Source organism: Neoarius graeffei, chromosome 14, assembly GCF_027579695.1.
Source record: "Neoarius graeffei isolate fNeoGra1 chromosome 14, fNeoGra1.pri, whole genome shotgun sequence".
Lineage (NCBI taxonomy): Eukaryota > Metazoa > Chordata > Actinopteri > Siluriformes > Ariidae > Neoarius > Neoarius graeffei.
The window spans coordinates 42,182,317-42,209,824 of NC_083582.1; the positions used below are offsets into that span (position 1 = coordinate 42,182,317).

The following is a 27,508-nucleotide window of genomic DNA, read 5'->3' on the forward strand; positions in this document are numbered from 1 at the left end:
TACCCCGCCTTTCGCCCGTAGTCAGCTGGGATAGGCTCCAGCTTGCCTGCGACCCTGTAGAACAGGATAAAGCGGCTACAGATAATGAGATGAGATGAGATTATGAATCTTCCATGCCTTTGGGTATGTGTAGTCAGTACCGTGTGTGCTTTTATTTACTCGATAGTTATATACCCAAAGTATGATAAATATGATAAACGTCTCATCAACTTGGACCAGATTTAAACTTTCCTGACAACTATTTGGCATGCGTTCCACCCGTTAACTTCTGGCAGTCATGCAGGAATGCTTCACCATCCCCAGTATGAGAGTGGCCAGGTCTAACATTACTTTAGTGCCTCGTTTTGAGTTTGCTCTATTTGACTGACACGTGAAAACTTACAGCACTGTTGCATGCGCATGGAGTAGTTCACAGCTGTATGTTGTTGGCTGTTCGCACGTCAGCATCAGACTGGTGTTGTTGGCCACTTGCTCTGCTAAGGGCACTGTGTCACGGAGGGGAAGTGTGCACATTTCTCCCAGAACACTGCTTGTGTCAGTCATTTGGCCACAGGCTTGTACATTCAGTACTCCTTTCTTTCTTTAGCGTCTTACGGCTTGCGGTAGGTATGCTGTACACGTCAGAAATGAAATACAGGCTCTTCAGACAGAGAGATTTCTTTCTCCAGATGTGTTTTTTTTTTTTTCTTGCCAGACTGAAATAACAAATGCCAACGCCAGAAAAAGGTTTTCTTTTGCCTGTAAATTTCCCAAATACAAAGAGAAGCCCAGCTCCTCAGTAGGGCATCGCAAGCATGGGAGAGGTTGATCGAGAGCTGATGATGCAGTGGGTGGGAGTGTTCAAGGTATAGCTCCCGCCTCTCCCATCCTCATCACGGAACACTGTGCATGAAAGTCAGTCAGTCAGCATGACCTGCTCTGGAGTATAAGAGAAGACAGTGGATTTAGAAAGACAATTTGGAATGAAAATCTCTGAGGTTCTTCACTAAGCCTCAGTGCTCAGGAGTGCTCGCCTGACGAATCATGGCGTGTCTGGGAGTAGAGCGCCATGCTGCCTGCGGGAACGCCTTCAGCTCAGGTGCTGCCCTGTCCTCTGCCTCATTACCAGACGGATATAAACAACTCAATTTCGCTCTTTTTATTTTTCACTTTTTTTTTTTTTTCTTCTTCCAAGCTGCTTTTCTGGCTTGTTCATACTTCTCTATCCGGCTAAGCTGAGCCCACAGTAAAGAAACCGGCTCCGGATGCTATTTTTAGTATCTGTAATATTAGAAAGATTGTTAACAAAGACAGGTAAATAAATGCCTGTGCACTGGTTATTTTGAACACGGGATATTTTGAGGAGGGATATTTTCCCCCCTGCAGAGAACCAAACCGAGTCAGCTGCTTAAATCTAGACAACTGAGTCACTGGGTCAGCCATGCATGGGACAGTAGCATCACTCGGCACTTGTTTACTAAGAAGCACTGCTGCTCTAGGATTGTTCTGTGTGTTTGCAGTCACCAAGGTGCAGCAATAACTTTAGCTGTTGTGCGCTGTAGTGTAAGATAAACACCTGTTTTGCGACCATTTTTGCCAAAGTAATTGCGAAACAAGGAGCACGGGGCATGTGTCGTACCTTTTTTTCCAGCATACCACAGGTATTCTTCAAGATTAGCCTGAAGCTTGGTTTTAGATCATGGTCTATACATACTTATCAATTCCTGTCAGCAGTGTGAGGTATTTCTTACTTGAGAATGTAGCATGATCAATATTTCTGTGGCATGCTGCATTTCAGAACAACACTGGTCGTTCCTCCCCCGTAATATGCTTATGTTTTCTAAACTTTGATATGCACTGTATTGAGTGACATAATGCCTTAAAAATTACTTGATGGTTTGGTCGTATTGGTTTGTTGATGGATTGTACTTTTTTTTTTCATAACTTGTTGACGTCGATGCTGGCAAAGGAATACGGAGAAAAAAGGGCTACAGGAAGAATACACAGCTTTTTAAATGGTGCAGTTATACAGTGTTTATAAAAAGCAGGGAAGTGTGTGGGGTTTCTTTTGTAAAATGTGTGTGTGCGTACGCATGTGTGTGAAAAAGAGAGTCCAGATTGAATGTTTGATATCCTGTCCTATCCAGTGTGTGTCATACTGTGTAGTCACATGATGAGAGTGATCTCGTTCTTGTGTTTGTTGTTTCTAACAGTCCTTCAGTTGCGGCTGCAGCAGCGACGCACTCGGGAGCAGCTCGTTGACCAGGGCATCATGCCACGTGAGTACAACCAGTACCCTTCACCCCCGCTCCTTAACTAAACCTCATACTTGAAAATGTTCTAGATTACGTAAGGTCTGTTCATTGTTAAAAGCACACTTTTTTTTTTTTTAAAGGAGGGATTGATTGATATCAGGGTTTTTTCTAGAAAAATTTAGTATGAGGGCGCTCACCATGGCGAGGGAGCGAAGCGGGGGGGGGGGATGGTGCCGGTTGTCCCCCCCCGCCATGCAAAGCCTTTGAAAAATGCTCCAGTGGGACATTCTGAGGCTATCTGAGAGGGAAATTGTAACAAATTGTCTGTCAACATTGAAAAAGAAAGAAGTAATCTTCTTCTGCCCCGGACAGTCTTTGGCTTTCTTCCGCTTCGTGCCGCGGGATGACCTCTTTAAATGCCCAAGTGTCAACAAAAACAACTCGCGAACTACTTCTGTCAAAAGCTCCCGCGCCGGTGGGTGAAAGGTCATCCAGTCTCGAGAAATCTCGCTCTACAAGTCAGCTGACCTTGTATGTAACCCATGTCAAATCTCGCGAGAGCAGCCGCGACAACTAAACAACATGGCGCCTCAGTCTGGAAAACGCCAATTCGGATTGTTTTTGCACCGTCTGGCGGTGTATCTACTATGATTGGAATATTTTTGGAGCAATTATAACGTATTTGATGATCAGACACATTGTCACGTAGTGTTGCTGGGATGTTTTCACGGAGTCGGTAAGGGGGCGCACGCCGAGAGTAAGAGGGCGCAGCGCCCCTGTTCCCCCGTTTAAACGAAAGCCTGGATATGGAACAGGGAGGTTTTAAAATGAGAATGAGCGTGATGTTGTTTCTTTTATCCTTTTCTTATGAGTACCTTCAGTTTTCCTCATTGAGCATTATTATATTTCACCTGAACTTAGCATGCATTATTTTCAAAGTTCATAGCAGGGCTTACGGCACTGTTACTTTATATCTACTCTCACAACCACCCTGTCTGAAGCCTGCAAAAGCACTACAACACTTATTTTTTTTTTTTGGTCCTCTGACTCTTCTGTGAACTAATGCATGTCTTTTAAATTGAGGAGATCCCACTTAGTTTCAGGTTTCCACAGATAAAGAGATGCTTGTTTGTAGTAAGTGTGGTTTTACTGCGAGCGAGTGTGCAATCGCACCAACTGTAACATGTACGATGTGTTTGAAGCGTGCGGAAAAGCTCACTGGCTCCATGTTATGCTGTTTGCAGCTCTCAAGAGCCCAGCGGCGTTCCATGAACAGATCCGCAGCCTGGAGAGAGCCAGGGTAAGCACAGGGCATTATTCTCAAGTCCTCACTAACCTCAGAAGTCCAGCTCTTTATTGTTCCAAGTGCAAAGAGGGATCTAGATCATTCTGCCTGATGTGATTTCATATGGGCCACACACATGTTTAAATAGCATGAGCTCCTGTTTGCAAATGATACGGTTCTGTTCTTTTTAACCATCATGTAATTTCTCTCTAGACCGAGAATTTCCTAAAGCACAAGATTCGGAGTCGTCCAGAAAGGGCCGAGCTGGTCCGCATGCACATCTTGCAAGGTAGGCCCTCGTTCATACCGTGTGCTCACTGTGATGAGCGAGTATGATGAGGCCTGTCATGATTTTAGTGGCTGATGATGGCAGCATTTTTGGTTTGCGTGTTAAATACTGCTATTTATGTTGATTTGGCAGAGACGGTAGCGGAGCCATCACTGCAGGCTACGCAGCTGAAGCTGAAGAGAGCTCGGCTAGCTGATGATCTCAATGAGAAGATTGCACAGCGGCCTGGCCCCATGGAGTTGGTGGAGAAAAACATCCTGCCTGTCGCATCCAGTGTCAAAGAGGCCATCATTGGTAAAGGAATTGATCACAAGGGACAAGGAAGGCTAACATTTGTTTGCATACATCTAGGCTGCCTTATCATTGTAAAATATGTACCGTAGTAATGCATCAGTACCATTTTTTGAGTACTTTTTTTTTTATTAATCCCCTGCTGGCTGAAAGGCCCGAAAGGGAATTATGTCATGGCGATGTCCGTCCCGGGAAGGGTGCTCACATTCTGAAATCAACTCCTCTCTCAATTTTTGGAGGAATTTCACGAAACTTGGCAGATATTCTTTGTTATATGTCGGTAATATGCATATTGTAATTGCGTTAAATTCAGTCACATTTTACCAGAGTTACAGCCCTCGATTAACAAAATTATACTTTGACAATTTCATGAGCGTGCATTTTCCTTCTGAAATTAACTCCTCTCACAATTTTTGAAGGAATTTCACAAAACTTGGCCAAGGGCTTTGTTGTATGTCTGTAGTATACATATTGTTATTTTCTTCAATTCAGTCTCATTTTACCAGAGGTGTGGCCCTTGATTAACAACTTTGTACTCTCACAATTTCACGAAGGTGTGCTCGCTTTCAGACATCAACTCCTCTCACAATTTTTGGACAAATTTCTCGAAGCTTGGCAAAAGGCCTTGTCTTGTCTCAGAGTTTTGACCCTTGATTAAATAACTTGCACTTTGACAATTTCGTGAGGGTGTACATTCTTCTGAAATCAACTCCTCTCACAGTTTGTGGAGGAATTTCACCGAACTTGGCAAAAAGCCTTGTTATATGATAGTAATGCCGCTTTTCCACTACCAACGCGGCTGAGTTGGGCTGAGCCGTGCCGTGCTGAGTTGGGCTGAGTCGAGCTGAGTGGGGCTGTTGGAGTTGCATTTCGACTACAACCGCGCTGAACCGTGCTGGCTGGAAGTGGGTGGAGTTAGCAAAAGTGGGTGGACGTCACGTGATGTCGTTAGCCGGCACAAACAGTGACATCAGTGACCTTTTAAGCGGTAGTCTCACGACCCGGATAGTAAACAATAAACATGGAGGACACGGAGTCGTTAGTGTTGCTGGTCTTGGTGCTGTGGCTTGTTGTCACCGACAACGCCAACAGATACTGGCAAGAGCGTATAGATGAGGCGAGGCGCATAAGGCTTCAGAAATTCTCGTAATTCGTAATTCTTCTTCTTCCGGGTTTACGGTGTTTACAGATCCCAGCGTGCTCGCGGGGCGTGTGTGGGCATGTGAGGACACTCCTCCTCACCAATCAGTGCACAGGGGAGTGTCTCCTCACGCCCCTAGCCCCACTCGGCTCGGTTTGGCTCGCTTCAGCCCCACTCCAAAACCGTGCGAGTTTTGGGTGCTGAGTAGGGCTGAAGCGAGCTGAGTCGTGCTGCTCTGAGGTAGTCGAAACGCGAGCTGTGTCGGGCTGAAGTGAGCTGAAAAAGGGTAGTGGAAAAGAGCCATTAGACGCATATTGAAATTTTGTTAAATTTGGGCAAATTTTACCAGCGTTACGCCCTTGATTATTAACAAACTTGCACTTTGGCAATTTCATCAAGGAAGTTGAAATCAACTTCCCTCACAATTTTTATCCCCCGCTGGCTGAAAGGCCCGAAGGGGGATTGTCGTGGCGATGTCCATCCGTCCCGGGAAGGGTACTCGCCTTCTGAAATCAACTCCTCTCGCAATTTTTGGAGGAATTTCACGAAACTTGACAAGATTCTTTATTGTATGTCGGTAATATGCATATTGTAATTTCGTTCAATTCAGTTGCATTTTACCAGAGTTATGGCATAGTTGCCAGCGGAGGATATTGTGCTTTCAGAGCACTCTTGTTAGTACTTGGTTGATGCAGATGCTGAAATGAGTAACGTACTTGGTGTTAATCAATCAGGGCTGTCACCGAACATTTCATTTAGCTTTGTTGATGTTTCTCTGGTTTACAAACTGGCTATTAAAAAGAATACGCGTTTGTGTGTGTGTGAGGGTTTTAGGATCATTCTTTATTAAGTTAATCAGCTACGTTAGTTACCTTGAGTAAGTTTTCACTTGATAAAAACATTTCATTGTTTGCATTGCAATGAAATCCCTCTTTGTCAACGGCTGATAATGCCTAAGTATCATGAACTGGGCAAGGGCTGCTGTTTTCACTCACCTAGAGCTGTCTATGGAGCACTTGCATGTGACGTCACAGCCGATCCAGATTGTGACAGACGCCATCTTGTCGGTCAAACGCCATATTTCCGTCTTCTACTTCTACTTCTGGTTCTACTTCTGCTTTTACTTCTACCTTTTATTCTGGAAAACCCTACTATATACAATTCTACTACGACGGCTGCGGCTACAAGCTCTCCCTACCTGTGCACGTTTTTTATGTTTTTTGTGTGTATTTTTGCGTGTTGTTCGTCTGTACCAGACTTCAATATCCACTACAACCGTATGGACTTACTGGACATTGGTTTCCAGCAGAAAATGACGGTTTGTAGCGATTTCCATCGCATGCACAACATTCCGGACGAGATAGCGAGACCAGCGGGGTCTCCGTGGATTGTTATCGGAAGCAAAGCGAAGGAGGCGGCGCCGGGAGCGGAAGCAAAAGCGAGGCTGCAGAGCCGGCCTGTTGACTAAGCTCAGAAAACAGCCACTCAAATCTCCACTGCTAAGCCTCTACCTCTCCAACGCCAGATCCATGTAAACAAGACGGACGATTTGGAATTACAGCTGGAATTACCTTATTCTATTCTATAATCGGCTGGTCAGTGCTATACTCAATACTTAAGTGACTTACCCGTCCAATGAGGATTCTTGTTTACAAGATGCCACATCTGAGTCGCTGACAAATCCTGAATTTCTGTAAAGATAACTGTCCAGAGATTTATAAGCACGCAGTGCTTCACCACTGAACAGCGAGGGAAAGTTAATGAGGTAATTATACACGTCCGGGTATTCCGCTGGCAGTTCAAAATCCGGTCGTGAAAACTCCGTCCGGTAAGCCATAAGGGTCACTAATCTGTAGGTCGTTTATTTTCGACATATATCTAGTTATCTGTTCATTAGAAAAATGAGCCGTGTAGTCCGTCGGTTGAAATTGATCCATTCTGTACACGAGTGCAGCAGTATTCAGCTGTGTTTTTTACCGACAAGATGGCGGCTGTGTACTTTCCGGTCACGTGACTGCAAGATCTCTATAGACTTAATTTTCCTCACATACCGTAGGTAACTTTTGTTACAGCATGCTGCTGTGTCAACTCCTCATTCCTAGTTTGAGTTTTAAGATGTTTTGCCTGGTTACTTGTATTTCAGGAAGGAAGATGCTATAGTTTTTCAGACCACAGGTTTTTGCTTTGATCATTTCGTATTGAAAAACATCCAGATAACTGCCATTTCATATTGACCGTTCATTGGAGCTATAATGCATACAAGGCTTATATCACATAGTATCACGTGGTGTTGGATGTTTTTCGTGGAGCATTTTTTACGAGTACAAGTAAAGGAGCAGGTTATCAGACCAGTGTCTGATACCAGCATACGTATCGTTGCATCCCTGATGTTGTGTACAGATTTTGTATGAGCACAAGTGATTATACCAGTGCACATTAATATGCTCCTTTCTGCTGGTCTTGACTTTGCAGATGGCCAGATGCAATACCCCAAAACGCAGGAGTTTGATGAGGACAGCGGCGATGCGTTCTCTCCGGAGCAGCCAGGCAGTCAGGAGTCACATGGATCTGTACCTTCACCTGGGGAGTCCAAGGCTATGGAGGCCTCCTCACCACTACCGAATAATTTAATACAGGTGATTTCTTAACTCCTGCTCTGAATGAAATATTGTAAGACCTTGATTATTTATCAGAATGTGAATTCGATCGAACATGCCTTTTACCTTTTGGTCTCCTTGCTGCAGCACTGCCCTCCTCTCACACAGGTTCCAGGAGATTTTCTCAAACCTTATTCCACCAGTGAGCAGGCAGTCAGCCCTCCAGCTCCACAGCCTCAACTGATCATTACACCTTCCTCCAAATCTGTACTTCCTCTGATCAAGGTCAGTCGGTCTACAACTGACCAGGAACATGAGATGTAGAGGGGGGAAATCTTGAAGTTAATTCTTTTTAAACATCTCCAGTGACCTGTTTGTTGTTTGTTTTTTCTTTTATTCTTCATTATATAGCAAAGTCAGCCTAAGACTGCTGGTGACAAGAGTCGTAGTAAGAAAAACAAAGAGGCCAAACCACGAGTGAAAAAGCTGAAGTATCATCAGTACATTCCCCCAGATCAGAAACAAGAGCCCAGTGAAGCGCCTATGGATTCGGCTTATGCCCGCTTACTGCAGCAGCAGCAGCTCTTCTTGCAGCTGCAGATCCTCAGTCAGCAACAACAGCAGCACTACAACTACCAGACCATTCTGCCAGCTCCCCTCAAGTAAGTTTGACTCCCATTACTCCTCATTTCATCCTCTCTCTTTGTTTATACGCTGTAATTCTACTGTTATGTAGCTGTACTCTTTTTATAAGAAATGTTCTCCTGCACTGTACAACATCTGCTCACTTCTATCAGATCTTAGTTTAGTAAAGGTCACTTTTTGTCTTTAAAGCTTTCCTGTCTAGGTAATTAGGATGCTATTTGTCAACAAGTTGGGTTGTGTGCGCACATATAAGTGCATCTGTAGCTGGAAAATGTCTTGGAAGACTGATGATGTTGTTGCCAGTGGGCCTCAGGCCCATTACCTAGTTTCCAATAACAAGTCCATTGATCTTTATTAATGCCAGGACGTCAACGCAAATTTTTTTTTTTTTTCCCCTTAGCTTCCTTTTCCATCGCTAACTGAACACGTGAAGATTTATTTAACCTGAGCTGATGCATTTTATCCTGCCTGATGTGCATTGTCACATCCAAGTTTGTTTATTGTGAAAGAGGAGGAGAGAGGAAATTGTTTCCGCCATGTTGTTAACAGATTTCCTTCTCCTGCCTCTCCCCACCTCCACCCCACTTCCTGTGCAGGCCTGTGATTGAGGGTCAGAACAACAGTGCTACTGTTGCCATTAACAGCGCCCAAAGTCTTCCTGCCTCCATTGTGGTGTCTCTGCCTCCAGCTGCACCAGTGCGCCCAAATAACACCCTGTCAAACCGCAAAGCTGGCACACTACCAGCCAACCTGGAGGAGATGAAGGTGACGACCTCAGTGGGCTTTGTTGCTTAAATAGTGTTTATTATCATGACGAGTCTTTAGCGTCAAGTACTGTGAATGATGATCATATAAATAAGAACAACGAATATATGATAACTGACTATAATCAAAGGTTCCCAGTCCTGGTTCTGTACATGTTTGGGTTTTCCTGCTTCCAACACACCTAATTCATCTAATCGGCTAATTAACAGCCCTTCCTGAGTTAAAGATGGTGCCAGTAGAGCAGGGTAAACACTAGGGCTGTAACGATATGCGTATCGAAATCGCGATACGCAGAGCCACAATCCGTATCGCGATACAAGAAGGCAGAATCGCGGTACACCCTTTCAAACTTCTCCTCAGCCCAAAAACAGAGGCGCTTCCAAACTTCAATTTATGAATGCTTTACTTTTTATTTAAATTACATTTTAAACTTACTTAAATTACTTTTATTTTTTTATATCTATTAGTAAGTCGTTTTTTCGCCGACCTGCGACGATCTTCTGCGAGTCACGCAACGTCCACACTCGCCACTGGCAGAGCATTCATTTCTTTTAAGCGGTCGCCATTCTGGTTGCGACGCGGGGAGCGAATCTGTAAACAAGCAGCTCATTGGCTGGCTAGGTGTGCCACAAGCCAATCACTTGACCGGAAAGGCATGCAGTGTTGCCAGATTGGGCAGGTTTAGGTGCTTTTTGGCTGGTTTTGAACATATTTTGGGGTGGAAAACGTTAGCAATATCTGGCAACACTGAAGGCATGTCTGCTTGGGCGGAAGCCTTCTGCGGCAGTTACATTTTGACACGCGAGCAATGTTTCACCATAAAAATTCTGTAATTTCCATCTGTTTTCCGCGATCACAGAAAATCAGTGGCCCTGTGAGAGTGAGACAGTGAGAGAGCCACCCCCCCAAAAAAAAATCTTAACGGATTTACACGATTTGGAAAAATGACTTTTTCAGAACCGAAAAAAACAGAGCTTCCGGCTCAACAGTATTATTTTGAGAAATAAAACAATCTTTGGATATACATTTGTTCATTTTTGCATACATATTACTCATTCTCTGCAGTGGTCTGAATTATTTGTTATTAAATAGTTAATGTAAGTAAGTAAATGTTAAGTCAAATTTACTACTTTAAAAAAACATTTTTAAAAAAATCGTGGGCGTATCGAATCGTGGGTCAAAAATCGCGATATGAATCGAATCGTGAGTTGGGTGTATCGTTACAGCCCTAGTAAACACTAAAACGTGCAGAACAGGAGGTACTCCAGGACCAGGGTTGGAAGCTTGTGGACTGTATGAAAGAAGTTTGTGGAAACGATGCTAGAATTAGATATTTGTTTGGCAGGTAATTTTTTTTTTTTTTTTTCACCTATCAGTCGTTCCTTCCATCAGGTGGCTGAATTAAAAATGGAATTAAAGCTACGTGGGCTGCCTGTGTCTGGAACTAAAACGGACCTGATTGAACGGTTAAAGCCTTACCAGGAGAGCTCTGCGTCCATTCTCAACACCAATCCTAACGCACAGACCTGCAGCACATCCATGGAGGTGTCAAGCACCACCACATGCCTGTCACCTGCACAGCAGCCCCCTGAGAGCTCTACACCGCCTGTATCCCCGATATCCTCAGAAGTGCACAATAGAGAGGACGTTGCTATGGAGGGTCAGCCGGAGACCCACTGCCAAAGCAGCAGTGGTAGTGGCCAACCAGGAGCCGTTCCTGAGGAGCAGGACAGGAGGCTGCACGAGAAAGAGCGCCAGATTGAGGAGCTGCTGAGGAAGTTGGAACAGGAGCAGAGGCTGGTGGAGGAGCTGAAGATGCAGCTAGAGGTGGAGAAGAGGAGTGCACAGAACTCGGTCTCCACAGAAGGTAACAATAGCATCAGTCAAGCTGCTTCACTGGTCACGGTAAAGACTGAAAGCCCAGTTGTGCCGAATTGCACGCTGGCCTCACAGAATACTCCAGCTGTAATGAAGCTGGAGAAAAGCCACGCTGCCTCAGTGACGGCCACGCCTCTACCACAGTTCTTCATCAGTCACCAGGGCGTGTCGCAGGTCATCGGGCAGCCTCAGACCCTGCTCACCTCGCAGCACACGGGTACCCAGATCCTGCTGCCAGTCTCTCTACCAAACAACACCACTACGATCCAGCTCACTAATACGAATGTCAAACTACAGGTACTCTAACGAGCAACGAAGCTTCTGATGTGCTTTCTTTACTAGAATTACATGAAAGTCGGGGGGAAAAAGCCCACCTGTGTTTAAAGCTGCTGTTCTGTTTACATTGGTGGTCTGTTTGCTTTGTGGATATGTTTATAATATCTGCGTTCTGTTTGACAGCCAGTCCTCCAAGCAGCTGTCTCTCCTCAAGGCCAAGGGCTGATCCAGACCACTCAGCTGCATCCTGTCAAGGCAGACGGCTCCTCAACACAGCCTGTCAATCACAACAATATAGTACAGGTGACTCTTTATTTACGCAGTGTAAATTCCTCATGCTCATTATTTAATCAGCATGATGCATCATTACTGCTGCTTGTTTATAGTGGTGGTGGGGGGGTTGTAGGTAAATGGAAACTGACGGAAATTTTTCTGTACATAGTGAATCACTTTGCTTTAAGAAGAGGGTTGGTTTTTTTTGCATTAAAGGTTATGGTAAAGACGACAGAAGGATTGGTGTGATCCACCTCATCTCATCTCATTGTCTCTAGCCGCTTTATCCTGTTCTACAGGGTCGCAGGCAAGCTGGAGCCTATCCCAGCTGACTACGGGCGAAAGGCGGGGTACACCCTGGACAAGTCGCCAGGTCATCACAGGGCCGACACATAGACACAGACAACCATTCACATTCACACCTACGGTCAATTTAGAGTCACCAGTTAACCTAACCTGCATGTCTTTGGACTGTGGGGGAAACCGGAGCACCCGGAGGAAACCCACACGGACAGGGGGAGAACATGCAAACTCCGCACAGAAAGGCCCTCACCGGCCACGGGGCTCGAACCCGGACCTTCTTGCTGTGAGGCGATAGTGCTAACCACTACACCACCGTGCCGCCCGGTGTGATCCACGTCCATCTAAAATAAATTTGCAGAAGTTTTCACGTGGTGACCTGAGACATCCGTGCTGTACCAAAGTTCAAAGTGTTTATTGTCATATGCACAGTAAGGACATGTCCTCTTGCACAATGAAATTCTTAGTTTGCTGTCCACCGTGAAATGTCAATTGCAAATAAATAAATAGAAGAAAGCACAACTTTATTCATCACACACTTGTGAAATTTCCTCTCTGCATTTAACCCATCTGAAGTAGTGAACACACACACACGTGAGCAATGAGCGCACACACATACCCAGAGCAGTGGGCGGCCATGCTAACAGCGCACGGGGAGCAGTTGGGAGTTAGGTGCCTCTGTCAAGAGCACCTCAGCCCAAGGCCGTCCCATATTAACCTAACCTGCATGTCTTTGGACTGTGGGGGAAACCGGAGCACCCGGAGGAAACCCACGCAGACACGGGGAGAGCATGCAAACTCCACACAGAAAGGCCCACGCCGGTCGCTGGGCTCGAACCCAGGACCTTCTTGCTGTGAGGCGACCGTGCTAACCACTACAACACCGTGTAGGTGGAAGATATAATCAGGGGCGTAGCTAGGATTTTTCAAAGGGGGGGGTCACACAGTGACTGGGAGCCTGAGTGCATTATGTAACAAAAAATAATTACCATTGCTAGTTTTAGGCAGCTTAGAAACCGGCTCTTCCATTATTGCTGTTTCTTCCATGTTTTCTTGATGATGTGTTCTAGAAACAGCACATTAAAACTTGGCTTCGAAGCCACAAAATGCAACTTTGATGGAAAAGTCTATAATAAATTGCTTAGCTCTCTTCACGTCAAAAGAAGGTGGAAAGTTTCACTGGTTTTGACATAGCGAATTATTAACACGAGGAAATACTCGTAATTCGCAACTAAAAAAGACTGCAGCTACACTGGCAGCTTGACCATGCTTTCTACTGCGATCGTGTTGTGCTTGCGCAGAACTGTGTCAGTCCTGCACGCCTTGGCTCGTGCATCTGAAGGCGTGCCTCGGGCTGCGCGCGCGCCTAACGAGCTCCGGCACATGCATCGTTAACAAAGAACACTGGTCTCTAATCAATGAGCTATGTTTGGGCTATTTAAGGACTTTGCCCATGCAAGGACGATGTGAAGTATTACGCTGCGTCTAGTGTGCCTTTCTGAGCCTTGTTTCCTGTCCCTGTTGACCTCGTGGTTTTTCGACTCCTGTTTCTCGTCCCTTGATCTTGTATAGTTTTGCCTCTGATATTCTGTCCACGCCTCAATTGACCTCCTGCCTGTTTCCTCGATTACCAGTTTGCCTGTTGTGTGCGTTTCACGCACTTTATGCTCATATCGCACTGTGTATTATTTAACATATCTGCACTTACATCCGCCTCTCCCGCACACACTCTGACAAACTGGGTTTTCACGCCCAAACCACAGGAAGCCAAGGTTATAGAAACCCTAATGAGGCTGAGGTGACAATCATCTAGTTTTTAAAAAAAAAAAGTTAGAAAAATTACAATGGGCGCTTTTCTAATAATTCTTATGCGGCTATTGAAAAAATGTATGATCCGACAAGGGGGGGGGTGTCACGGGCACCCCAGGACCCCCACCCCCCGCTACACCCCTGATAATACAAAGTAAAGGCAATATAGTGCAAAATAAAAGCAAAAAAACACCCAGTATAGTACAAAATAAAGGTAAATGTAGTGCAAAATAGGTAGTGTAATGCAAAGATAAGGTAATGATCGGACGTAGCAGCAAAAAGGGCAGTAATGTGCAAACAATGTAACCAGATGTAAACAGTCAAGGACGGTTTACAGGGAGGTAGTCTATGGTTGTAGACTCCTGTCAGCTGTTCAGGAGTCTGATGGCAGTGGGAAAGAAAGAGCTCTTTAGTCTGACAGTCTCACATTTCACACTTCTGTACCTCCGGGCTGAGGGTAGAAGTGTGAACAGTCCGTGCTGGGGATGGGTGGGGCCTTTGAGGATGGAGGCAGCTCTCCTGTGGACTCTGCGGTGGTAGATGCTCTGCAGAGAGGGCAGTGGAGTTCTGGTGATCCTCTCAGCAGTCTTCACCACCCTCTGCAGGTGTTTGCGGTCCATAGCTGTAGAGCTGCCGTACCACACAGTGATGCAGTTGGTCAGGATGCTCTCAATCACACAGTTTTTACTGAGGATCTTGGGCGACATACCAAACTTCCTCAGCCTCCTCAGAAAGTACAGTCACTGTTGAGCCTTCCTAACCAGCTGGTGTTAAAGGAACAGTCCACCGTACTTCCATAATGAAATATGCTCTTATCTGAATTGAGACGAGCTGCTCCGTACCTCTCCGAGCTTTGCGCGACCTCCCAGTCAGTCAGACGCGCTGTCACTCCTGTTAGCAATGTAGCTAGGCTCAGTATGGCCAATGGTATTTTTTGGGGCTGTAGTTAGATGCGACCAAACTCTTCCATGTTTTTCCTGTTTACATAGGTTTATATGACCAGTGATATGAAACAAGTTCAGTTACACAAATTGAAACGTAGCGATTTTCTATGCTATGGAAAGTCCGCACTATAATGACAGGCGTACTAACACCTTCTGCGTGCTTCGGCAGCGCATTGATATCTGAGCTCCGTATCAATGCGCTGCCGAAGCGCGCAGAAGGTGTTAGTACGCCTGTCATTATAGTGCGGACTTTCCATAGCATAGAAAATCGCTACGTTTCAATTTGTGTAACTGAACTTGTTTCATATCACTGGTCATATAAACCTGTGTAAACAGGAAAAACGCGGAAGAGTTTGGTCGCATCTAACTACAGCCCCAAAAAATACCGTTGGCCATGCTGAGCCTAGCTACATTGCTAACAGGAGTGACAGCGCGTCTGACTGCGTCTGACTGACTGGGAGGTCGCGCAAAGCTCGGAGAGGTACGGAGCAGCTCGTCTCAATTCAGATAAGAGCATATTTCATTATGGAAGTACGGTGGACTGTTCCTTTAAGTGTCCATGTGAGGTCCTCGCTGATGTGAACACCCAGGTATTTGAAGCTGCTCAAGCTCCCGGATGAACAGTGGCCGATGAGGTCTCCTCTCCTTCCTCATGTCCACGGTCATCTCCTTCATCTTGTCCGTGTTGAGGGTGAGATTGTTCTCTTCACACCATGACACCAGACTGGCCACCTCCCTCCTGTAGGCTGTTTCGTCTCCGTCAGTGATGCGTCCTGTCACTGCGGTATCGTCCGCGAACTTCAGCATGATGTTGTCCTTGTAGGAGGCGACACAGTCGTGGGTGAACAGGGTGTAGAGGATGGGGCTGAGGACACATCCCTGTGGGGTGCCAGTGTTTGTGATGATGCTGGTTGAAATCCTATTACCAATCCTGACAGTCTAAAGCACTACAATTAACAATTATTCCACAAAATCGAGTCGTACATGAGCTGATGCGCGTCGAGTCGGCTATAAGTCATGTACAACGAGATTGAGTGAGTGGAATATCCACATTTATTCTATCCACATTCACTGGATTTTGAGAAACGGAGCATTTTTTTTATTTTTTGCAAATTCGAGTCATAAAAACTTTATACAAAAAGTCTGACAATCATTTCTGCTTAACAAAACGGTGAAATGACAGTAGCAATTTGTGAAGAATGCGATAATAATTCTTGAAAAATAAAAAAAATGTTTTGTTTTTTTCCCCCATCAAATACTTTCATTCCGTATTTTGTTGCTTTTGGGCTTTTTGTTTTCGAATAGTTTTTATTTCATCCTCGGTTGGTTTAGCAAAATGCTCTGCCATTTTGTTTTTCTCTACTCTCAGTAAATGAGCTGATAGCCTAGTAGCAGAGTAGCCAATCAGAGCATGCAATTGCTCATATCCAGTGAATGTGGATAGAATAACAACTGTTATACCTCCTTCATGCCAGTGCAAATCCATCGAGCATAAATTAAGCATCGTATTCAGCTGTCATATGGTAAAAGAGGGTTGGTTTCGGGCCTTCTATCCACACAACCAACAAAATGCATCTGAAGAGCTCGCCAAAAATAATTTTTCAAAGGTTAAGCTATTGTTGCTTTGTTGTTGGACTGCTTTGATTTTACATCATTTGTTTGTATTCCATGAGCATAATGAACAATTCAGAAGTACTCCGGTGTAATAGCTGAAGTCGTGCTCTACAAAACGTTTGATCACCAATGTCTAGTTTTGATTTCCTTCTTCAGTAGAGTAGACTGAAATTTTTACTAATGATTAACCAAGTGGAAAGAATGTGTAAAGGAAAGTAGATCGGTGTCAGAGAGAGCAATCAAGGAAATGGGTATTAAATAGAGGCTTTAGGACTGGGCTATAGTAGAGGGGAGACATCCATCGGTAAGATGGCAGAGAGTGGTCTTATTCCACACACTGCTTGGTGTCTGGTGTAGCTGTGCTAGAGTTACCCGAGTAATATCAGAAGATGATCACTGGTGTCAGGCATACAGTGAGCGAGCATGCCTGTGGTCTTGGCCTCAGTTTGTTTGTCAGCCTTGTGTGTAACTAGATCTCGGGAAAAGAAAGAAACGCTGATAGTACTTTCACTGACAGCCCTGGCAAAAGGATCTGCCCTATCGTCATCTACTACCACATGCGCTTAGATGAGCCCTCTTCGCGGAATATCTTCTAATGATGGCACATTGGAGCAGTTAGCATGAATCATACCTGTAGCTGCTTAACACATGTTCTTTGTGTTAGTACTATATGAGAGTTGGTTTTGTCATGGTCTCATTACGTGTTGTATTTTTGCACAGACCCTGCCCATGTGCAGCTCTGGTGGGTCTGCTTTTCAGTTTGGTGCCACTGAGAAACAGGCAGGTCTGGAGATGCCTCGCTGTTTCCTGAGCAGCTCTCCAGAGAATACACTATCTGTTCAGACTTCCCCTGTTGCATCCTCCCTCACTAACGGCCCCCTAAATAAGGTAGGGAAAATACCACTGTCGACGTGTTATGCCAGTGCTCAGTGTTTTAGTGTTGTAAGTAGCTGTGTTGTGCTAGTCCCCTTCTCAGGTCTCGCCTGCCTTCGTCCTGCCATCTCCAGCATTCAGTCATACCCCCAAGAGCCGAGAGCCACCTCCCTACGAGGACGCCGTTAAACAGACACGCAGCCTGCAAGCAGCTGCCATCACACAGGTCCCATCTCACATTCATATAAACGCAGCTCTGTACAAACACACTGCAGAGTCCGACTGTGACTAACACCAACATTGTTTCTATTGTGGTTTTATTGTGATTCAGGTTCCTACAGCGACCAGTCAGCAGATGGATGATCTGTTTGATATTCTCATTGAAAGTGGAGGTATGTGTTCTTGGCTTAAAGTGCCATTCCACCATTGGATGTATTCTTTGGCATAAAATACAATATATTTTATGACAGCGTGACTAGACAGAGAAATCTTTTAGCTTCAAAATGATATATCAAACATAATTTTTTGACAACGACAAGTATATTAATTTTGCGACCAAAGTCACCTACCCTTTTAATTTCCGCGCGGTAGTGAAACGTGATGTCATCGGCAGGTTCCCCTTCTTGTGTACCACGTGTCGGTCTATTTTTAGACCAGGAAACCCCCAAAGTGAGAGTCATTTCTCCTCGTATATGGGGGCCAAAAAAATTTCGAAAAAATTGAGTTAATCTTTCAGTTAGATTTATTGGTATTATTTTTATCGCGTTCTATCCGCCATTGCTGATAATATGTGCCACGTCACACGTCACGTAGTACACAAGAAGGGGAACCTGCCGATGACATCACGCGCGGAAATTAAAAGGGTAGGTGACTTTGGTCGCAAAATTAATATACTTGTCGTTGTCAAAAAATTATGTTTGATATATCATTTTGAAGCTAAAAGATTTCTCTGTCTAGTGATACCATTTATATATGTTGTCAAAATATATTGTATTTTATGCCAAAGAATACATCCAATGGTGGAATGGCACTTTAAAGGAACAGGGTATCATTTGTCAACATAGAGTTCATTAAAGGGCATATCCTGGACCAATTTCATGTTTGTTTGTTTTTTTATATGAAAGTATGTCCCTTTACACACTCATCCAGAAGGGTAATTTTGCACAAGGCCATCTGTCTACAGCAGAAAAAAATAAAATAACAAAAGGCGTCTGGAAAAATCCCAAGGGAGTCTGGAGCCAGATTCGTGACGTCACCTGCGGAAGCGCCAGCAGGCTGCGTGAGCTTTGCACGGTTTCAGTGCACAGCCTGTGTAGACCAAGCGCTCCCATTTCTCTCTCATTGTCCGGTCTTTTGGGAAACGATGAGTACTAATCCCATCAAGATTGGTGTTGCTACACCCTCCTACGATACATCTGTTAACCATTTTAATAATTACGCGATAACGTTGAAGAAATTTGCAGAAAACCACCAGGTCGTTTTCTCATAAACAAACCAGCGCTGACGTAGGATTCAGAGGGAGGCGTCCCGCATGCAACGTCACGAAAATCAATGTTTGCTGGGAAATCCAAATGGCAAGTTTTTTCAGAAGCGGACCAATTCGCCTCAAATGGCTTGATTTCAACTGAATTTTTCTGGTATTGCGCAAAATGTGACAGATATTTGACCAAAGTTTAATATAAAATAGGAGAATTACATTGTTCTCGCTCCTGAATTTACCCGTGATATGCACTTTAACCATGTCTGTTGTGTATATGTGATTTGCACAAGCAAGAGTTTTCTGTACTCTGAAAAGAGCACAAGACTAGTTTACTCCAAAGTAACTTCTGATGGAAATCGAAGGGTTCTATTTGGTTAATAAAAATTTGAAATATGTAACACATATACACAATTACAAATGTTACACTAAAACCGTCAAGGGTTTTGTTTGAGACGAATGTAAGATGGAGTCCTGCCAAAGCTGCTGTTTCAAACACTGGAGCAATAAAGTCTTGCATGCCAAAATTGACCGAGAATTGAGTTACATGTGCATAGTCGGGAGTTAATACCTAAATTATGTACATCAGTGTACCATATAACTAGGACTAACCATGGACTTGTGTACTAATTATACATTTTCATGGACATTACACACACACACGGCAGAGTTTGTATGACTTTGCCCTTGGGTTTAAACCAGTTGTTCAGGAGTGAGAGCTAGAGCCCTGCACTCCCGCAGGAGTCCCGCGGGACTCGCGGGACCCGCCGCAAAGCAGTGCGGCGCAGGACAAATTTTGAAAGCTCATTGCGGGCGGGACCGGAAGTGCACATATGCGGGCGCGGGCGGAGTGCACATATGCGGCGCGGGCGGGAGCGGTGATGAGCTGCAGTCCCGCTAACTAAAAACGTGTTTGAAATAAAATTTATAAATTATTAATTTATGTCTGTCATATATAATTTGTGCTGAATATTTTATTTGGCATTAATAAAAACATTTTAAGATGCCTAAATTTGCAGAGAGAGTCAGATTGAGTGAGGAATGGCATCTTAAATTTGCCATTGATCACCCTAACGGGAAATCCTTTGATCACTCTAATGACTTGCTATTCACACCCAGCTAGCAAGAGAAGCATGAGTGAAGTGATTTACTGCTTGAGTTAGCCTACAACTCTAATCAGAGAGACAGGTTACACAGTGACGGTAGGCTTGACTCAATGCTATCCCAGAAATCCTTCCTGTAATATGCAAATTTGGATGTCCAATCAGAGGCGGCCAAATTTGCATATTACAGGAAGGATTTCTGGGATAGCATTGAGTCAAGCCTACCGTCACTGTGTAACCTGTCTCTCTGATTAGAGTATAACTCATGGTTCTCTTGCTAGCTCTGCTTTGCAATAAAAAAAAACAAAAAACATTGGTACAAAGCAAGGCCATTCACTTTTTTATGCTGATCAGAGAATTACAATGGTTTCTCATGTGACAAAAATGTGCGATTCGCTATTAAATATTTTAATCGCTTGACAGCACTAATTATTATTATTATTATTACTAGAGACACTACATGCTGAATTCAGAAACAAGGTAAATAATAACGAACGTGAGCTGTAGATATTTATGCTCAAATCCACTCAAAGTAGGGGGCGGGGCACCATCATGCTGTGTCAAGACAAGAAAAGAACTTTCCTGAGAAATAACGCGAACGTCTGCATCATGCGGGATTTGCGGGCGGGAGTGGGACAAAATATGGCGGGCGGGAGCGGGACTGAAAATCATAATTCTTTGTGGGCGCGGGCGGGAGCAGGACTGAAAATCATAATTCTTTGCAGGCGGGAGTGGGACTGCACAATGCGGGCGGGAGCGGGACTGAAAAATCCGACCCGCGCAGACCTCTAGTGAGAGCAGTATTAAATTCAGGGCCACCATCTGACAGTTTGAAATAACCATAATATGTCATGCTGAAATGCAGTACTACTCAGAAGTTTGGACACCCCTACTCCTTCATAGGTTTTGTATTTTGACTACTTTCTACATTGTAGAACAATACTGAAGAAACAAAACGATGAAATAAAATATGGAACTTGAATATGTGGTAAACAAAAATGTGTTAAAAAATAAAGTTTCATATTTTAGATTCTTGGAAGTAGCCAGCGTTTACCTTGATGGCGCTTTGCACACTATTGGCATTATCTTAACCAGCTTCATGAGGTAGTCACCTGGAATGCTTTTCAGTTAAAAGGTGTGCCTCATCAAAAGTTAATTAGTGCAATTTCTTGCCGCCTTAATGTGTTTGAGATCGTACAGTAAATAATAAACATATAGTAACTAGCTCTATTCCACAACTGTAGTAATCCAGATTGTCAAGAAGCTGCTCAGTTAAGTAAAGAGAAACGACATCCATCATTACTTTACTTTAAGACATGAGGAGTCTTTTTAATTAATTAAATAACACAACCATATTGAATTAGGTGTGTCCAAGCTTTTGACTGATACTGTAAATGTTTAGAATGGAAATACACTGAGAGAAAAAACGTTGAGGCCTATATTAAATGCATAAATACACTGTATGGCCAAAAGTTGGACATCTGACCATTACACCCATATATTTTTGTTGCCCCTGCAGAGATCACCCCTTTCAGTCAGCAGGAGCCTTCTGTGCCTAAGCTGATGCCAGTCACTGCCAGCATCACCACTTTACCCGTCAACACCGTCCTGTCTCGGCCCCCTGCTCAGGTGCAAATGGCGCCGCCACCGGCCCTGCTGACGGAGCCGATGCCCAGCCTGGCATCTCTGGCTTCAGACAACCAGCTGGAGGCCCTGCTGGAGGGCACGCTGGGGGGTGAGGCTGAGCCAGAGCACAGGACTCTGGGGCTTCTAGAAGAGCTGCACAGCCAGCTGCTTGAGCAGCCCCACTCTCCTATGGACACCTCTGAGCTGAGCTTCAGTGAGCCACCTGCGCCTTTGTCCTCCTCCTTCAGCCTGCAAGACACAGGTATGGACAGTATGGAGTGGCTGGACCTGACCATGCCAAGGCCCATTGGACCCCTCGACCCACTGGGAATTGGCTCTGATTTCCTTGACGCACATGACCTGCAGTTGCACTGGGACTGAGAGCACTGTACACACGCGTGCGCGCACACACACATATCTTGTGAGCATACACACACACGCACACCTGTGATTAGGATTTTGCAAAAGCGAGAGAGGAGGGATTAGTTTATTCATAGCCGTGCGTGACTACGCAGGGTTATGTGCAGGCTCAAATCACAGATTCGCTCAGTAGAAGATGTGAAAGGTTCCCTCTGCTCTCGTGCTGTACTGAACTGCGGTTTGTGTCATTCATCATTCAGACTAATGTCCTAATATGGCTCTACTGCAACAAAGGGCTTTCCATGAACTACTCCTGATGCAGGCTATGCTTTCTCTTTTCTGTGCCATTTAAAGAGGGAGCACATTTTAAACAGCATGATTCTATATACTGTTCCCTCAGTTGTTCTCTGCAAAATCTAGAAATACCTTTGTGACTGTTTTTGGCAATTTGAATCATGACTCAGTCCTATTCCAGACATTTTGACTCCACGTTATGTAGTAGACATTAGTCAGATTATTTCACTGACACCATTGTTCTTTTCGTGCTCAAGGGAAAAAAAAAAAAAAAGGTTTACTTCACCCATAAACTCAAGTTCACCCTGTATACTTTAAATGAGTAACTCAGTAGGTAGATTTCTGCATCTATCATGGTCAGTCTGACAACAGTTCCTCAGAATGTCAGGCCATTCTCGTGTGCAAGTATTTCTTTGTGTATGCGCACAGGAGGGTGTGTGTGAAAGTGAGTGTGTCAGGCACTTGACATCAATAAGGACACATGAGGAATGTCACGTGCTGTAACAACTGCAGCGCTTGTATGTACCATAGAGTGAAGATGCAACTATAATGTATAATGTCAAGCGGGATGGTTTACATATTTGTTTGGGGTATTGAACAACCCTCAATAAGACACCGTGCTCTTTTATTGAGCACACGGGTGTCAGACACTAGTCCTGCGGGGTCAGAGCCCTTGAGAGAAAGACATTTTCTCTCTCTAGGCCAAATTCCACTCATGAAGGCCGTGCTAATTAGCTAACCAGTTGAATCAGTTGTTAATGCTGGACATTTTGGTGCTGTTGCACTCTAGGACAGGGGTGTGTCAGCGCTGCTATAGGAAATGAGCTAAAATGACAGCTGACACTAAGAACAGTGGGCGTTCGCGCAGCCTAACGGGGCACTATAACTTTATATAGAAATCTTGTCGTTGTTATTTACACAGGGTTTGGATAATGTAGACTCTTTGTGCAACTGATTTTCCTTTGTTTTGAGTTTTCAGATGCACCTGGGCCTGGATGAGCTTTTGGGCAATGTAAAGCTTCACACTGTTAACTGTTAGGGGCTCTGCATGCTCTTGCGACAAGGCTTTCGCAGATAGCTTTTTGCAGACAGTTGTAATTTATCGTTGAGCGGGGAGTAATAGGCGTGCGCGATGTTATTCACCGCCACAACGCAAGGGGGCGCGAAATCGCTAGGAGTAGTTGGTGGGTGTGGTTAGTGGAGTGTTTATCCTCCGGTTACTTATAATTATGCTTATAATGACTAGAACTGGAGTCGTATAGATGTACGTACTTCCTCACTTCCTCGATCAACCGCTCTTCGTGCTGCTCCATCTTCGCTCGTGTTTTTAAAAATGGCGGTCGTGAAAACAAACCAAACCGGGAAAGTAAGGAAGCGGAAGTGCGTGTACAGCGGGTGTAGAGTGGACCAATCAGAGCCCTCTTGTCTGCGACGCTGTCTGCGGTGGTCACAATTTTTGGGAGGTGCGCGCAGAGCGTCTGCGAAGGGGGGGGAGGCTTTGCAGACGCCATCTGCAACGCCATCTGCGAGGACTGGGTTGTCAGCATAAATCGGCCTTTAGAGGCAGAGGTCCAGGTGACTACATCCCCCCCTTTTTTTTTTTTAATCTATTAGTGTTTAAGATATTCATGCTTCATTTATTTTTTTATCATTAAGACACTGCATGTTAAATATTTTTGGAAGCTTAGTGGCAGTTTAGTAAGAGAGAAAAGGATTCGTTCTGGTTTGTTGATTTCCTCTGCAGCAGTGGTTTCACACACCCATTCCTTCACAACCTCACCAATGACCATGTTTAGATCCTGTAAGGCCGTCCATTCTGTCTGCGCTTTTTGATGACATCTCTTTGTCCTTTTGGCTGTGCCACGTTATTGCGCGTGTGTGTGTGTGTGTGTACGCGCGCGTGTGCTTTGATGTGTCTGTGTTTCACTGTTTAATGTATTACTGTGCCACCATTCTGCTCTGTGCACAGTAAAAAAAAAAAGAGCAAAAAACAAACATGGCAGCCTAAGTGAAATTATATGTGATTTTAAAGAAAAGAAGAAATACCTCGGCAGCATGAAACTACAAGTGATTCTGTGATCTATGTGATTTTAATCAGCAAAAAACACTTTCTGTACAATTATTTGATTTTAGTTCAGTTGCAAATCACACTTGCTTCTCAAGCAGTTAGCTGGGTTTATCTCGGAGACCAAACTCTGTTTATTGAGTTGTGTTTATCTCAAGTAGCCTCACTTGTACAGGAATGTTTGCTAGTTCGATGTTTTCAGCAGCGCTGAGAGAAATGTTGCCTTTTTTTTTTTTTACACATCTTGTCTGGATCAATGACTCAGCGTTAACCTCAGTTCGAGGCAATAACTGACCGCTGGCTCAACAATGTGTCTGAAGATAGTGACTACATTTGATCCATATTCGCTTTAAATATATCAGTTTGTGGAACTTTTTTTTTTTACATCCAGGCTGTATGGCACTTTTACCTGCAGTGATGAATGTTTCATCTGGATAAAACAATCATTTTGCATCAGAGCACCTTCACAGATACAGATGTTTTTTAGAAGTATGATGTTTGTCGGCCATTTTTGTTTTCGCTGTTAGCTTTGACGCATTTGGTCAAAGTGGTACATGCATCATGGCTTTGTACTGTTCACCCCACACATTGTCCAAGTTGTGGCCTCTTCAGTAAACAAATGATGCCAAACCTGAGGCTCATCTTATAGGCTGTAGATCTTAGAATGGATTTCGTAAAGTGGATTAAGTTTCAGTGATCCATTGCCATGTTACTGTTGATGGCCTGATTTTCAGTTCACTGATGCCTGATGTGATGTTTAGGGTGGATACTGAAGCGTCAATTTATGAAATAATTACCAAAGAGGCCATATAAATAATGCATAATGCCATTTAATGGAAGTGGTTTATGAATTGCTTTTGAGAGTGTATTTAGTGAGTTGAGACAAACTGTCAAGTAGGTTAACGCTAATGAAGGTTACTTTGAATGAAGATGCATCACTTTAAAAAAAACAAAACAAAACTTGAAGAGGCTTGTGTTCCAGTCAATTCAACTTTGACATACGGAGAGTAAAGCAATAACTTCATTTTTAATTTGATATTACAGTACTGTAACGTATGCAGTATGTGGTAATTCTCAGCGCCTTGCCTTGGTCTTATTAAGTTACTGTTTGCATTAATGCTTAGTCTGTTTGAGGATACTAAAGTTCAGCATGGATAATAAAATTTTGCCTCTGTGACTCTGTGCAGAGCACATGAACTAGGCAGCTGGCTGATCAACACCTTTTTTTTTTTTTTTAGCAGACAAGTTTCCCCATTGTGTGTGGGTTTTTTTTTTCTTCTTTTTAATCCCAGTGGTCTTGTGGAGCCAACCCATTATTCACTGCTTTGTGTTTTTTGTGCAGTTATTAGTCATTTTATTTGACCATTTGGCTGGTCCTTTTTTTTTTTTTTACTGCTGGACTTTATTTTCAAATGTAAAACTTTTTATCGACATTGTTAATGTGTAAAGTGTCAGTGGTGACTACACTGGGTGAGAAACCAGATGACGACCACTTCTCTACATCCTCCGAACAGAGGAGCACTCATCGTTTGTATGCCATATGTTTTGCACATTGTGTACATATTTGAATGGATGTAATACATATTTTTATACATGTTTAGTGCATCCATGAGCTCTATTTTGTGAATAGTTTTAAAAGATATGAGTATACATACGCTGTTATGTGTCAATTCACTTTGCTGTATTGTGAACATACTGTTGTAGGGAATGTTTCAGAATCTCTTAAATATATCAGAGGAATGAAATACAAAAAGTGTTTGTGTGGTTTATTTGCTTTTTTTTTGTGCTGCTTTGTTTTTACAACAGATCTCTATTTACAGCTTAGAACAAAATTATATGAACCAGAAAATATTAATATTCACTGAAGCAGTTTGGTTAGTTTAGGTCTAATCCTATTTGTTCTGGCTGTGTAGTCATATTTGCTGCGACTGGGAAGGCTGCAGACACAATATATTGTGTGTTAAGCATTCATTAACCAGCTCATTTGCTATCTTATTTGTCTTTCCTGTAGTCTGTATATCCTGTACAGGATTTGGGTGGGTACATTAAAATACACTCAATTATTAAACTAGATCGAAGCAAACTTTCTATTCCTAGAGGAAGTCTGAAGAACCTTTAGTGATATTGCATTGTTTAAATTCATCTAATAGACTAGTTGTGTCTAGTTATAATTGTTACCACAAAACTAATCTGCAATTCAACTTTTTTTAATTTTGTATTTTCACAATGTAAATTTGTGAATGCCTGAATTTATATCAACATGCATCAATAATAATAATAATAATAATGTTGATGTTTGTAAATGTAATTAAGTTATTCCATGAAATTGAGTCGTACATGAAACTGATGGCCAACCAGGCGCGTAGCACCAAGTTGACTGTAAGCCATGGAGGACGAGATTGAGTGGAATGACTGTTTTATTCTATCCACATTCACTGGATTTTGAGAAAGTGCATTTTTATTTTTAGTGAATTTGATAAATAAAAACTTTATACTAAACATCCGACAACCGCTTTTGCTTAGAATGGCGAAATAACCGTAGCAATTTCTGAAAAATTGCTATAACACTAATAATTCTTGAAAAATTTTTTATATATATATATTTTATGTTTTTATATATATATATATATATATATATATATATATATATATATATATATATAAACTCTGTCAATAAACTATACGGTTTTGAATGGTGATGTTGGTTTTAATTTGAAATAAAATGAAAGAAATAATACAGATAAAACTAAATCTTTGATGTGAATATTCAGAATTTGGCAAAAATTCTGCAAATGTGGAGAAATCGCGGCTTGATCTGGGACATGATAAATGGTTGACTGCATCGCATTCCCTTAAAAAGGTTGTCGTCCACTGAAAAGTCTACAGTTATCACTAATTGTATTTTAAGTTGTAACGTTATACACCTAAGGATTGTTGCGCTCACAGAATAATCATAACCGTAATAAAACATCATGCAAAATATTTGATCACCGTTGTAACTCTATTTTCCGCAGACCCAAAACCAATACGATCGTGTGTTTTGATCTAAACGGAAAGCCTCAGGGTCGAGGTCACTACCTCACCAAAAGTAGCAACTTAAAATCACTACGCCAAATAAAAATTTAGTTATAAATTTTTTTTTTTAAATGAAAGCTGAAAGTTCGGTATAGAATATGTTTCTTACAGAATATGTTCCGATGGTGTGTAGTGAAAATTCATTATGTCTGATAATTATAACTATTCTTTTAAGTTCGTTTCTTAAGACACGTATTTTTAAGTATGTTACCTCGCTTGTTGACAGTTTCGGCGAACACTTCCGCCTTCTTCAAAACAGTCACCAGATGTCGAGTGGTGACGTGCCTTATCAGC

At 43.3% G+C, this 27,508-nt stretch overlaps 1 protein-coding gene across 2 annotated transcripts in view; it reads left to right on the forward strand.

Annotated features, from left to right (window-relative positions):
- Positions 1 to 25,868, forward strand: part of mrtfba (myocardin related transcription factor Ba) — a 73,401-nt gene extending 47,533 nt beyond the window's left edge. Inside the window, exons 3-16 of one of the 2 annotated variants that reach the window (XM_060939691.1) lie at positions 2,193 to 2,258; positions 3,479 to 3,534; positions 3,733 to 3,808; positions 3,941 to 4,102; positions 7,713 to 7,876; positions 7,985 to 8,122; positions 8,249 to 8,499; positions 9,079 to 9,247; positions 10,640 to 11,422; positions 11,585 to 11,704; positions 17,062 to 17,229; positions 17,306 to 17,440; positions 17,546 to 17,606; positions 21,314 to 25,868. In XM_060939691.1, the coding sequence (XP_060795674.1) occupies positions 2,193 to 2,258; positions 3,479 to 3,534; positions 3,733 to 3,808; positions 3,941 to 4,102; positions 7,713 to 7,876; positions 7,985 to 8,122; positions 8,249 to 8,499; positions 9,079 to 9,247; positions 10,640 to 11,422; positions 11,585 to 11,704; positions 17,062 to 17,229; positions 17,306 to 17,440; positions 17,546 to 17,606; positions 21,314 to 21,801 (2,837 nt within the window). In that variant the 3' untranslated portion in view covers positions 21,802 to 25,868. The remainder of the gene's footprint in view (positions 1 to 2,192; positions 2,259 to 3,478; positions 3,535 to 3,732; positions 3,809 to 3,940; positions 4,103 to 7,712; positions 7,877 to 7,984; positions 8,123 to 8,248; positions 8,500 to 9,078; positions 9,248 to 10,639; positions 11,423 to 11,584; positions 11,705 to 17,061; positions 17,230 to 17,305; positions 17,441 to 17,545; positions 17,607 to 21,313) is intronic. The other variant, XM_060939692.1, reaches the window with a different exon arrangement.
- The last annotated feature ends 1,640 nt before the right edge of the window (positions 25,869 to 27,508 follow it).